Below are 15,115 nucleotides of genomic sequence, written 5' to 3'. Positions count from 1 at the left end.
ACGGAATATCAACGAATAAAGGCTATATATTGATGTCTTTTTCAGATTTTTTTATGAGCAAATCATTGTATAATGAAAAATGCACAATGTAAGTTATATATGTTTACACTGTCTCAAATTAGAGCATTTTATTAGACATGGCGTGTGAAGCCTTTATGTCAATCGTATATAAATATGGAATTACAAACATTATAATGTCAAGACACACTATATGTTTTAGTCTTTCTAAACAGTATTCCAATATTAATATATTAAATGATTTTTATTCACATGTCATATGTTAATAAATAAATTGGAAAACATAATTAAATAAGCCGTTATCTGTTCATATTCTCTCTTTTCAGTCATATCCGCTGAAATGATTCATATACGGTGATTGGTCTTGCATCGGCAAGCGAATCCTTAAAGGAATGTTAACATTGACTAAGGCTTAACACGGATATACTTATGATTTATTATCTTAAGGCAAGTCACTAGTAACAAGTCACAATCATAAATTAAATATTGAAGTTGATAGACAGTTGCATATAATTTGAGAATTTGTAATTTTTGTTTTAACGAGAATAATGTATATTTTATTGATTGTGAATACAACGCTTTTTTTTCCAATGTAGTAAATATGACGTTGTCTGTAGAGAATTTCTATATAACTGGTATATGGGTGCAAATACTGTAAATGACTTAAATAATCTAATAAGCAAAACAGATAATGACACCCTATTGAATTATGCTTGTATGTGTATCATCTTAAAGACTTTTGAAGAAAAATTATTAAGCTGATATTTTTTTAATGAAACATGTACACAATGTAATACGTTGATATATTTTATAATTAAGATGATGTGTTCGCAACTAAAAACATGTGTTATCTTCTGTGTCAAATACTGTGTATTTTGGGCCAACGGCCTTTATTTATTTAAGCTGAGTTAAGTTAGACATCCGGATTACATAAAAGCTGTCAACTTTGTAACCTTTTGGCTTTTTCACAGATTGGTTTGTGCGCGATGTATAGAATGGCTTTTTTTCTTTTTTTTTTTAGAAGAGTTAACTATGAATTCACTCAAGATTAACGTACCATGTCAACTAATTATGTCCACAAAGCCTTTTCCGGGACGTCTTGTGGCCCTTTATGGTATTTTCAATTCAATGACGAAGCTTCGTATCAAAATTCAGCTTTAAACGGGAAAAATGTGAAGCTTAACGCAAGTTAATACGATCTTGTGACTTTTTTTCTTAACAGATAAAACGCTGACAGATCAAATACTAGTAAATGATAGAAGAAGTAGTTAGAGAAAATAAAGTAACATTGTTTTCTTCAATATCAAACTAGAGTTTGCCGGATCTTTGTCACAGACGTGACGTATACCCCCACACGTTGCATTGACAAAGAATATTTTGCACGCTGTCTTGACAAAACAAGAGAAGCTAATTTATGACGATTTTTAAGAAGTATTATGACCATTTTGACCTCTGAACTCTTGAATTCTTTCGCATGACACGCCGTCCATTGACTGTGAACAAAATTAATGTATAGAGTCATTTTAAAATCTCATAATGTATGACACCGTCCAATTATGGTGAACACATGTGCCAAATTATTTTAAAATTTCACAATGAACGAAATAGTTATGGCCCGGACAAGCTCATTTATGGCTATTTTTTACATTTGAACTCAAAGTGTGACATTGACGTTGCAGATATCGACGTAATTCTTTCGCATGACACACAGTCTAATGATGGTGAACAAATGTGCCAAATGATTTTAAAATCTCACAATGAACAACATAGTTATGGCCCGGACAAGCTCATTTATGGCCATTTTTGACCTTTGAACTCAAAGTGTGACCTTGACTTTTGAGATATCGACGTAATTCTTTTGCATGACACACTGTCCAATGATGGTGAACAAATGTGCCAAATGATGTGAAAGTCTCACAATAAATGACAAAGTTGTGGCCCGGAAAAGCATTTGACCTTTGAACTCCAAGTGTGACCTTGACCTTGGAGATATCGAGGTACTTCTTTCGCATGACACGCCGGCAAATGATTGTTAACAAATGTACTAAGTGATAAAATCTAACGATACATGACATAGTTATGGTCCGAACAAACTTTCGGTGTAAAACGCACTAAGTGACCCCGTGACCTAATTTTTGACCCGGCATGACCCATATTTAAACATGACCTAGACATCATCTAGATACAACTTCTGACCAAGTTTGCTGAAGATCGGATGAAATTTACGGGACAGACAGACCGACCGACAGACCGACAAAGTGACTCCTATATAGCCCCATTACCAATGGTAATGGGGGTATAATAATGTTATCCTGTAAAGGAGAAAACTCTTGCATGTGCACAAGCCATCTGATGTGCTGGGTGATCCCCATTCGTCTGTGCAGATCCTTTCATACGAAACATGGACACAATTTGGTTCTACAAACACAGGAAACCAGTGACCTATGTCAGAAGCCGTGATTTTTTTCAAAAACAGTTAACGTTTCACGGATAATTATAAAGTACAAATTATAGCAAGTCATGAAAAAAACTCATGTGTCACCACTCCCTACACATATCATTTTATATAAAACGCACTAATTTACACAGATACAAAACATAACCCACATTAACAGTTTAACACTTTCTGGCATATTTCCAGTAACTGTGTCTTGTAATTTATATTACTTAATAATGCCATAATGTTGTATTTGAATTGATTTTCAACGCCACCAACGCTTTCTTAATGGGCTGGTTCCTAACCAGAATTCTTATTCTTGTGAATAATTATGCGACTCTTTCGAAGTGCGCATTTGGATGTTATCGCTGTACCTTCCCTCTCTCTGCAATGATACATCTTATGATTATATGAGACCCGTTATTAGAAAAAAACGGGCTAAATGCATGTGGGTTAAGTATCTTCCCCGAGTAGCCTGTGCAGTCCGCATAGGCTAATCAGAGTAGACACTTTCCGCCAATACTGAACTTTTGTTATGAAAAGATCTTCATTAAATGAAATAAATCTTTAAAAAGCGGAGTGTCGTTCCTGATTAGCCCGTGCGAACTGCATAGGCTAATCTGGGACAAAACAATATGCATAGGTATTAAGCGCTGTTTTCCCAAAGCGCGGGTCAAATGAGTGCCTTATCCTTATTACTTTTTTGATATCGATTGCGTTCTTTTATTCAGATTATAAACCTGACATCAAATTCAGAGGGGGCAGTCACGTGATAGTCTAGATTGCGACGTCCATGCCGAGACAGTTATTTTTCGCCGTTTATACCAGGGACCTATACATTTGTTTGTATAGGTCCCTGTTTATACACTTTATTACTTTTATTTAATTTTTCGATAACGCTCACTTTCCAGACATATCAGTAAAAAGGTGAGAACTACGTTGGGCTTTCGAAGGTGCCCGAAGCCAATCTCGCGTTCACTCGTAAATGTTCAGATATCGTAGCCGGAAATTCACATGGAATATACTGTGACACACAAAAAAACGAGCATTTTGTATTGCGTTAAATATATGTTACCAGAGCACATCTAGCGTTGAATTTTGGCTATTGCTATAAGGAACATTGATTTTTTATGTGTTAACTTTATTTTTCGAAATATTATACTTAATATTCGTTGATTTTGAATGTTAATGGGCTTTTACCAAGTTTTCTTACGTGGCGAGTATCGGACATAGATGGCGGACTCTTTCATGGCGGCTTCTTAAAATTACCCGAATATTCGTGAAACAATGAGTTCAAAAAATAAACATTTACATTATATTTTTAAATGCAACAACATGTTATTTTAAACATAAAATTAATAAGCTCCATACCCGTAGCCAGGGGGAGGGGGGGGTTGCGTTGGGTGCGTTCGGACAAGTTAACAGACGCAAAAACGGTTATTTTTTTTCCATGAACCAATTGAGTCTTCGTATTTAAGCGTTAAAATAATGTTGTATTCAATAAGCAACCGACAGGTTACCATATAATTAATTTTTTTCGATTAAGTCATCTCCAAGATAGCGCGTGAGTTTTATTTTCAAGTTTTAACCGTAGAATTGTTGAAATCAACAGAAGTTGTGACAGCAAAATTTGAGAAGATCTAAGAAGCTGCTCCCCGCAAAATGGAATTGGAATCTTTGTTACAAATAGATATTTGTTTTCTGTATAATGCAAAGTTATTAACCAGGCACTCTAATCCGTACAAATACGATACTAATTTATAGATATATGATACTAAATGCTTGTTTTGTAACTTTTGTCATCTTTTTAATGTCTATAACTGTAAAAGATGTCATAACAAAAAGTAGACGCCTACTTACTGTGGGTTGAAATCCAAGTCCAATAACCTTTTTCGACAATTTTCTAAATGGCTGGAAAACAATTTGATTAACTTAAATAAATACATAATCTAATAAAAAAAGAAAATACATTGTAGACGATAATTAACGGAAGGTTATGTCAGCTTCCGAAAACTTACGATACAGAAAGCTTTTTGGTTTCATACAAATTGTGTAAAATCGCATATTTTAGCATACTTGTATGGGTGCTTTCTAAATCAGCCTCGTTCCAATATCCATTTACCCTCGTTACAACTAAATATTATATCTTCAAAGCAAATAAAATTAAAATAATTTATTCTTAGCATTCATTGGTTGCGTCTCTTTTCCAGTTGATGTTATGTGCCTTCAACTGAATCATTTACTTGACTGAAATAAAAGAACACCCTTCGACTATTGCCGAAGACTAATTAGTCACTGGTTAATAACTTTGCATTATACCACGATTTATAACAAGAACACATTGTGCACAGCATTTTCGACAGACTGAGTTGTCTTTTTGTTATATCCTCATACAACCATATTCGGATTCCCTAAAGGGTTTTCCAGCAAAAAATATCAGCTATGCTCAAGTCGTGATATTTTTTGTTGAATGACAAGAAAACAAATCATTGTTACAAAGCAATGAAGCTTTTTTTGTAGTTTACCAACACTAAATGGCATCTGTTCTGCTCCACATACAATGTACATAACTTTCCACAATGTTTTAATTATGTGAAACTTGACACTAGGAATGTCCTATTCTTAAACAGTTGTTATAATGAATTTAAAACGTTATAACATATGATCAGATGGACGTTAACGTTTAATTATCATCAACTGAGACGGATCTTGAGCATATATATATAATGGGCAAATAAGTACATCTTTTTTCTTCAACGTCGTGGTATACATTGTCAAGATCTTTGAGACCACAGGGCCAGTAGTTTGTGGTTTAAGGGTCTTAATGAAGCCTAAAGTGTTATATGTTTCTGAAATTCGTTTAGAAAAAGATTTGTTAAAAATAGTAAAAAAAATAAATAAAGTAACCAGTTATACCATTTTGATTCCTTTTTAGTATTGATGCAGATTAGAGAAGACCCAGTTTTGTTATCCCCCGCCATAGGCGGAGGGATATTGTTTTGGCGTTGTCCGTCCTTCCGTCCGTCCGTTCTTCCGTCTTTCCGTCCGTCCGTCTTTCCGTCCGTCCGGAGCCATATCTTGGAAGTGCTTTGGCGGATTTCATTTAAACTTGGTATGAGTATATATATGGATGAGGGGATGATGCACGCCAAATGGCATTGTACACCATCTGTTAATAACGGAGTTATGGCCCTTTTTATCTTGAAAAAATGCTTTTTTGTGTGTCTGAAGCCATATCTTGAAAGTGCTTTGGCCGATTTCATTGAAACTTGGTATGAGTATATATATCAATAAGAGGATGATGCACACCAAATGGCATTGTACACCATCTGTTAATAACGGAGTTATGGCCCTTTGTATCTTGAAAAAAATGCTCTTTTGATTGTCAAATATAACACTTTTGTGTCCAGAAGCATATTGGCGGGGGATATCAATTCAACGAATTTGCTTGTTAATCGGTGTTTGTTGTATAATACACTATTAGCACGTTTATAGCAATGCTAGACCTCTGGTACTATCCATAGTAGCAGACAAACAACTGATTTTAACAAAATAAAATATTGCCATTTTATTTGCTCGATTTATGAATGGTAGAATGTTGGAATGGTAAAACACACCAATTTTATCAAGGTTCCAAGACTCCAATAAATAATGATATTTTATACCGTTCTTATTGTTGATTTTACATTCTATAAATTTGTTGTTGCATATGTATATACAGTACATGTATAAACAAAGTGTGTGCGCGCATACTAGTGTCGGGTTAAACACCGTATAAAATGATGTATTTCCGTGACTGATCGAAAAAGGTGGTTATTGAAAAACGTGGTGAGGTAAACATGTATGTTATATCATATTCATGTCGAAAGTGAAATTTCATATAAAAATGCTCTATAACTTCAGTCTCTAAATACAGTTAAAAAGTGACCAGAATGCAAGAGTTTACGTTTCATTTTAAAAATTGTCAAGGGGGAGGACCTCCAAAGCTCCCGATTGCAGGAGGAACATCCCCTCCCGCACATACCCCATTCGCCAGTTCGTTGCTCAATAACAATCGTCGATGGAAAAAATTCGCACCCCCTTTTCAAAAACCTGGCTACGGGCCTGAGCTCAAGTAACAAAGTTCCAAACTAACGCTACGTTCCCATTATCGAGCGATCCGACCCAAATTCAACGAATGGCGGTAAGTTAACTGATCACCACGATGAAGTAGTACGAAGAAATTAGTCGCGCTTGTTTACGACACAATGCGATTTGATACGATGACCCGGGAGTTAATCATAAACGTTTTTGAACCGATCAGAAAAATCTAGATCTGATTATACCACATTAGATCTGATATTTAATGAGCTTACCACGTTACGCTCACGATAAAGACCACAATTTCAATCGCGGAGCCAATCGTGATGTTGCGAAGTCAGCATACGACCCTTTTTACATTCCAGACATCGAAATCTGTAGTAGTTGTCCCCTTGATAAGATAAACGAGGCAACCGGACGACAGATTTACCGGGTGTCAGATCTACCGGACGACAGATTTACCGGACGACATATTTACAAGACGACAGATTCACCGGACGACAAACACCTTATTTAACTTGCTCAATACAAATCAAGTGTATTTTTTTGGGAAAATTCATATAAATTTTTTTAACCCTTTATATTATGTTATTGTAAAAAACAACAAATAATGTTTAAAAATTTTGACATGTTTGATAAACATGTTGCTTGGAAAAGGATTGCGTTAACATTTAAAGTTTACACGCTCGTAACTTAACTGATAGTTAAAGTTTCGAGCAACCAATCAAAGATATTAAAGTACAAACAAGACTTACATATTGTTGAGCCAACGCGTTTGTATCTAAATATTACTTTGAAACTATCAGCTGGTTATCTGTAAATGGAAATCCTGTTGGCCGTGGTGCATGAGCCACTCGTTGGTTGTGAAGTGTGATGTAATCTGGGGACTCATGGACTACATCCGGGGATTCACTGACCACATCCTCCTGTATGTGGCTTGCATATGGCAGGGCTTTAATGGACATTTCCCGGACTACATCCGAGGATTCATGGACCACATCCTCCTGTATGTGGCGTGCATATGTCAAGGCTTTCATGGACATTTTCCAGCGAACTTCAGGAACATCTATGTATGATTAATGAAATAACTTCTCCATATACGACCCAAGCAAGCTAATTCTGCAAAACAAAAGCGAAGTTATAACGGGTGTAGAGCGCCACGTACGTGTTCGTTTCTCTATTAACCCATTTATGCCTAGTGGACTCTCCCATTTTTCTAAATTGCATCAATTTATTTCCAAAATTAGGGATGTCTAGTAAATTTATTTCTATATTTAGAATATTTCTTACGGAAATTCCTTTATGCAAACAGCGTAGACCCAGATGAGACGCCGCATCATGCGGCGTCTCATCTCGGTCTACGCTGTTTTCCAAGGCCTTTTTCTAGACGGTAGGCATAAATGGGTTAATATGCACGATTCGCCTGGAAATCGAGCGCATTGATACCATGTGCTTAACTAAATTTTGGATTGCGCATATGCAAGACTTAAACGTGGAAAAATTCTCTCCGTTATTTTAACTACACGTAATAAGCAAATTCCACAATGCACATGTATTGATAAAATTATGTAAAATCTACCAATTATTGTGTCCGTAATATGTTCAACATTTTTTAATCACAACACCAAAAACCTAACAAGTTCTAGTTAGTGGATTGACTGTGCCGTTAATTAAAGTGTTTGATTCTGTATTTAGTCTTAACGTCTTATTTTTCATTGTTTCACATCTGGAATTTGATTTGCAAATGAATATTTTACATAAAAGACATTTGTTAAAGGACATACATGTTTTAGGAACTAACAAGGTTAAGGAGGGGGGGCGGAGACTGGTGGGGGGGGGGGGGCAACCGGGACCGGGGAGGGTGCGGGAGGGGTCTCCCCTCCCTATTTTTTTATAATTTGGCACTTTTCAATATTAATTGTAATGCTTAAAAAACTTACTTTGTAATATAAATTTATGGAATATAATAGGTAAATCAGTACCTTTCTGAAGTCTTTTTTGTGAGGTTTTGTTTCGCAACATTTTCCGATATTGAGCTGATTAAGATTCCACCGGCAGGGTGGCATATAGCAGTCTGACTGTCCGTCCGACTGCCCGGCATTTTATTATCCGTACTGAATAAAAAAGGCTTTAAGATTTTGACCTGATATTTGGTGTGTGAGTCTTCCTTACATGACTTAGGGATGAAGTGTGACTTTCGATCCGATCCATTGATTTTTGGCGAAGTTATGGGCCTTGGACTTAGAAAAAAAACCGTTCAAATTAATGACAATTATCAGGGACCTATAAAAACAAATAGGTCCCTGCATTTATCCATATCAACTCTCTGATTGCTTCTAACATTATTTTCTTTTTCACAAATTATGAACGTCAGCAATTTTCAATCCATTCCATCAGACCAACGACCTCCTGTATCATTTGCTTCCATCGGCTGCTTCTCTTTCCTTGGCCAATCAAAAGACACGTTACACTTACCATCGGTAGATGAAGCATTCAGGATCACAAGGGTAATTGAACGATCGGGGATGTGTGTGCAAGGCGATAAGAACTCTCCACTCGCGAGTAAAATAGGCATATCCCCTTGATTATCAGGGACAATAAAACACCTCTTTCGTATTAAGGGAAAGTGTACTGTGGACCCTTTCAGGAGAGAAAAATTGCAGTAGGCGCATTAGTGTAAAAAAAATCATAACTTGACAGTCAGCAAGGGGGCCCGGGCCCCAGGGACCCTAGCCTGCGTACGAGCCTGGGCTCCGATATTGACAATAATACACAAATTATTCCTAGCACAAAGCCGATACCGACGCGTTTTTCTTGTGTAAGTTGAAGAGTACACCATTTCATAGGCGGAACAATAAAGGGGAATGAAACTTATGCATGTGAAATTACAATGGGTTGATAAGGAGATATTACATAATTTATTCTTAACGAAATGCAAGACCCCAGGTCAAAGTTCAAGGGAACAATTACAATTTTCAAAGGTCAAATTGAGGAAATTAGTATTTGACACTTACCCCAGAGCATAACTGAGTTTAACATGGATTGATTTGCAAACAAATTAGAAAAGGTGATCAGAATTATTAGATGAGATGTCACGAACAAGAGCATATTCTCTGAAAGTGAACAATTGCGTTCAGAATTAGCTTTTTACACAAAGGTTGTTGGATTTCCCAACCGTGCATTTCCTATAGGCAATATTGCACAACACTGGTTTTCAATTTTTCACATGATAATTCAAGCATGTTGCGGACAAGATTTTTTTTCTATTTTGCTTAGTTTATTTTTTTTATAACAAATGCGAAAATTGCACGCATTGATTCGGGCCTCCTGAAGGAAAAATTCCGCAAAAGTATGTTGGCTGTTGATAAAGGTCATTAAAGGTCAAAGGTCCAGGGTTCGACAGCAACGCCGAAAAAATCAAAAGATATGAGATTTAAATAAAATAGACCAATCAATTATTCCGTGAGCTCATGCGTCTTAAGTGCGTTCCGTAAAGGTGAACGTTCGCAGCTGTTCGGGAAAGATCGCTCACGGAACGGATGAATCGCGGCCAATGTTTGCGATCTATAGTCAAAGCTATCGGAATGTAGTTTGCTTACAAAAACGAAAATGTTTTAGGGCGTTCGTCGTGAAAAAAAAATGTTTTATTTTAACGTAAATTAAAATACTACTTAAAAAGCTTCATCAAACATTTTTTATTTTATTTTCTAGACCGAAATAGGACAAATCAGCGCAAGGGCGTTGTGGTGCTGCCATGTTCACATGGTGCTGCCCTGTTCACATGGTGCTGCCCTGTGCACATGTTGCTGCCCTGTTCACATAGGGCTGCCCTGTTCACATGGTGCTGCCCTGTTCACACCATCACTTTCGGTCAAAAGTTTCGTCGTTGAGAATGGCTTAATGAAATCAGCGGTGTTATTGAGCATTCCAGTGAAAGCATTATTTCTTCAATTATACGACCTTACAAAGATTCTTTTTCAGGCATAATATCCAGTGCGCATTGCATTCGCAGTGACGCAATGATTAAACCAACTTGAATGATTGTTTCAGAATTTTTAGATGAACTTACCTGTTAGTTGCAGTCAATCCACACACCGAAACTTTGTTAAGTTATTAAAAAGTATTGAACATACATTTAGTGCTTTATAACCATACATTTCAAATAAGCTTTTCTCCGTAAACCGCGCCTAATAAGTAGCGACCATTATCATATGAGCCCCGTGATCCGGAAATGGGGCTTATGACAGCGTATCCCCATTTCAGACTGCGCGTCTGCTTTAAAGTCACGCGAGGTTTTTAGTCTCATATGCGGACAGGTAGCTCCTGACCAGACTGCGCAGAAGGAGCTTACCTGACCGCAAATGGCATAAGACCCATTTCGCAAGACGCGGCTCTTTTTACATTCAGTAGGACTGCTGTTAAACTAGTATGTGCAAAGTCTGTGAATTAATTTTGACCATATACAAATACTCAATATCTATCGATTATTTTTTTATTGCAGTTAAGGAAAAGTACAAATAAAAAACTTGTAGTTTATGTCCACGTTATTATTTATCACATGATCTTAAAATCAACTTGCTTGAAATTACTGACGTCTCACCTACGTTTGCGTTTGTTACAACTACAACACCTCTGAAAAAAAAAGATGGACGATCAAAGTGACAAATATCTTCATCAAGTGTCAAGGTAATTCTTTTGAAATATAATTAAAGTTTAGCTATAAACATATGTTTATATTAGTTTATATTAAACCAGAATAAATGAATTCAATTTTACAAGAAAAGCCGAAGTAAATAATATGTCACATGTTTTCGCGACACGGGTTTCGAAACAAAAAGCGCGTGTGATTTGGAGGATCTGGATAGATACGTTGCAGGTCATTTCAGCATTGGCGCAACTGTAGAGAGTGTTGAAGTTCCACTGTAGGACAGTTGACCTGAAGCAAAGACCTATAGAATACAATGTAATATATAGGTCTTTGCCTGAAGCTGTCATATGTGTCTGCACACACAACACTTTCTTTCAGATTATTCCACTCTATCCACTTTCTTGGGGGGGGGGGGGGGAAGAGTTCTTATATTGTGGAGTTTTGCAATGTATTTGCATGAAAAAAATAATACGGGCAAAAGCCTGAGAAGCGGGCGTTGACCGTTCATACATATGGAAATTTAGACCATAAAATTACATAAGAATACCATATAGGGATCCGTCTAAAAAAATTTGCCACATGACATATATTTTCGCGATGCTATTTATGACCTTGAACAAATCAAAAACACTTTGACATATGCTAAATCACATGTAAATACATACCTCAGGAAAAATTATGTCAATGATATCATAATTTTGTAGCGAATTGCACTAAATATTCTCGCATTATTTGTTTTTCTTCGCAACCGTTCCAGAATTAAGTCATTACTCAATTATCACCTTAATGCTCTTCTTCAGTAGGTATAAACCGAAGACTGGATCACTACATATACAGGGCTAGCGCTGGCCCAAAAAATGTTTGAGCCACCCAGATGTAGGGGTGTCCGGCATGCCCCTCCCCCCCCCCCGGAGATATTTTGGATCCTAGATTGTCTGTGGTGCGTCTTGGGCCTATTGCCAACCAGTTTTCGTTTGTTTCAAATAACAATTTATACTATAGATTTTTCATATTTCTTTTAATGACAACAAGCACATGTCACATATTATAATATACATCAAATCACAATTTTCATAGTAATAGAGATATTTTAATACAGCGCATTTTTAACAACATGATGAATGGCATGAAAAATACAAGCATACATTTCATTCACAAAATACATTGTTTTGCTGCTTTACTGCTTGCTGGCATCGACGGCATGAGTGTGATCTAAAAAAAAATACATAGTCAATCTGCATATATACATATAGTTAGACTATAGCATTTCAAAGTAATTTCAAATTAAAATTCCTCTCATCTTCAAAATCTTACCTTTAGACTTTGCATGTTTAGTCACCGAGTCTTTTTTCAGGATATTGCAACCTACAGTGAACGTGTTGGAATTCTGCACCTTAATGCATAGGTCACAGTACATTGATTTTGATTCATTCTCAAAACGAAGCCAATTATTATCAACTTTCCATGACTCTTGGAATGCTCTAGTTTTTGTGTTTTAATTATTTTGTTTGTTTGTTCAGACTCATTTTCGTCCAAAGGACGCTTTAAGGTTAAAGAAGTCATGTTAGCGACTGTACGGACAAAGTGGTATCTTCCATTTATATAGTAGACGACATGAATTAGTCTTCCTATGCGTTACAAATTCGTAACTTTAATTAAATTTTAATTGCAATTAAACCGCGCGTGTTTTTCACGTTTTCCTTTGATTAAAATACGCCGCTGTTAGTTATCATAGTGTGTGAGTAAAACGATCAAATTATTAATGAACACCTTTTCATTTCAATCGAAAATCGGCAGAAAGTTGTAACATCAACGACATAGAACTAATTATTTAATTATCACTCTTTAATTTGGATCGATAGTCAGCTTGGAAACAATTAATTTATTGTCACGCTTATTTTCATTTTTAATCTTATAATACGACATTTGCGACCATCCGCTATTTTGTTTGCAGACGACAATATTAACTGTGTATTCATAGCTCCACCCATTTTTACGTTTCATTCAACAACGTCATTTCATGTGTAAGCCAGCTCAGTTTTGATTGGCCAGCTACCATGTGCACTTAAATAACAATAAGGTCAAGCGATGTCTCGATACAGGTGCAGACCGGTTTTCGTTCACTGTTCAAATTGCGAATACTTTCATTGAAACAAAAAGAAAAATATAGAAAACCAGTTTCGGGTTAAAATGGGGGCTGTTTTCAATGAAATTTTACGAGATTTTAGCATTTTCGCAAATCGGATTTTTCTTGAGCCAAATTCTCAATATTTTCGCAAATGGCTCAAGTGGCGAACGACAGCGCGAGCCCTGATATAGTGACAGTCTTTACCAAACACAATTTAAGTGAACATAACCTGTCTTTAATATATTGCCGAATCTCAGATTTCTGTCAAATTTATTTGCTTTGATCTTTTCGATATCTTATTGTTATTTTTATCCTGACAAATCACAAACGCTTGTTAAAAAATTATTTGTTTTAAACATTAAAGTTGGCATCTCTATTCTTCCAGTATTCTCGCGGTATTTCAATAACGACACCCTACTGTTTATTTGTCAGAATTTGTTACGCATGTTGCATTCGCTCTCAGAAAGAAGTTTTACGTGTGATCATTAGCAATATTCTGGTAAGTTGTCGTTGTTATCCACCAAAAACACATTTATTCACAAAATTTAAAGATATTCCGATCAAACTTTTTAGTCTTTTAGCTTTAATTATTAACGTATTTACACCTCGTCTGCTCGCACTTTACCGATATCCCGAAAGGTAACATATCACTATAATTAGTATAGGCCTAAAACCACAAAATCCGATACCATTGGATTTTCGTACCACAATCTTACATTAAAAATCATCCAGATTCGAAATCAACAAAAAAAAAAGACATTTATAAATTGTCTGCATTATTGATCAAATTTTAAGATATTTGTTGGTTTTCCGTTTTTAGAAGCTGTTCTGCCAAGGCAAGAGCTGGGCATCATACAAGCCATTCTATCCAGCAAAACTGACAGTTTTGGTTTACAGAAATCAACAAAGGAGGGATTCCTGAACTATCAAAATTTCCGAGCTATACACACAGTTATTATCTGTGGTGATCTTTATTGGTTCTGTTTGTTTACTTGGATGGAACTTGTGTGAACTTTTATAGAACTTTGAAAAGTCTATATATGTCTATCTATAAACAAAAATCAGCTATGGTATAATAAGATCAGATGTGCAAACAATGTCAAAGGGTTGTTAAATTAACAATTTGAAGGCAATTATGCTGAAAAAATATAAATGTTCCCATGAAAATTTTGTCTGTATATCGACAAGTGTCTGCCGATAATTGTCAAACTAGTAATACAAAACTTACCACAAGTATGTAAAAGCACTAAGTACCTGTGATCATTTTTAGTAAGATAGTATAATTCTAAACAGTAGCAAATAGCTTGTTTAGTAAGTGCATAATGCAATTAATATGATTTCCGTTCTATTGTGTAATTAATAAATTGGTTGTTACTTGTTAATCCATGATAAATGTTTTTTGGCTAGTACAAAACCAGCAATGTTAATTTTGTAAAAGGTAATACAATAACACCACTTTGTAATTTCATATACGTAAATATTCTTGAAATGTAGGTTGATGACAGTGTTTTAGTTTTACTTATTTTGTAACTATTATTTTATGTGCAAATAAATGATGTGAAGTGTTTTGTATCTCCACACAAGACCACATACCTTTTTATGTCCCCCACCACTATAGTGGGGGACATATTGTTTTTGCCGTGTCTGTTGGTTGGTTGGTTGGTCTGTTGGTCTGTTGGTTGGTTTGCGCCAACTTTAACATTTGCAATAACTTTTGCAATATTGAAGATAGCAATTTGATATTTGGCATGCATATGTATCTCATGGAGCTGCACATTTTGAGTGGTGAAAGGTCAAGGTCATC

At 35.8% G+C, this 15,115-nt stretch overlaps 1 protein-coding gene and 1 long non-coding RNA gene across 8 annotated transcripts in view; one reads left to right on the top strand and one right to left on the bottom strand.

Annotated features, from left to right (window-relative positions):
• Positions 1-1,837: 1,837 nt before the first annotated feature.
• LOC127845019 (uncharacterized) lies at positions 1,838-7,431 on the bottom strand. Its single transcript, XR_008033021.1, has 3 exons — positions 7,291-7,431; positions 6,811-6,910; positions 1,838-2,840 (listed from the first exon to the last, which is right to left on the bottom strand). It is a non-coding gene; the product is annotated as an uncharacterized LOC127845019 (long non-coding RNA).
• Positions 7,432-11,123: 3,692 nt separating this feature from the next.
• The window catches only part of LOC127843954 (serine/threonine-protein kinase PRP4 homolog), a 39,108-nt gene continuing 35,116 nt past the window's right edge, over positions 11,124-15,115 (top strand). For all 7 annotated transcript variants that reach the window (XR_008032472.1, XR_008032471.1, XR_008032470.1 and 4 more), the window contains exon 1: positions 11,124-11,221. Coding sequence is in view for 1 of the 7 variants with exons in the window: in XM_052373860.1 (XP_052229820.1) it covers positions 11,181-11,221 (41 nt within the window). In the remaining 6 variants the exon portion in view is untranslated. The remainder of the gene's footprint in view (positions 11,222-15,115) is intronic.

This window comes from Dreissena polymorpha, chromosome 9 (assembly GCF_020536995.1).
Source record: "Dreissena polymorpha isolate Duluth1 chromosome 9, UMN_Dpol_1.0, whole genome shotgun sequence".
Classification (NCBI taxonomy): domain Eukaryota; kingdom Metazoa; phylum Mollusca; class Bivalvia; order Myida; family Dreissenidae; genus Dreissena; species Dreissena polymorpha.
The sequence above is the reverse complement of the archived record's forward strand: the minus strand, read 5'-3'. Positions and strand labels throughout refer to the sequence as shown.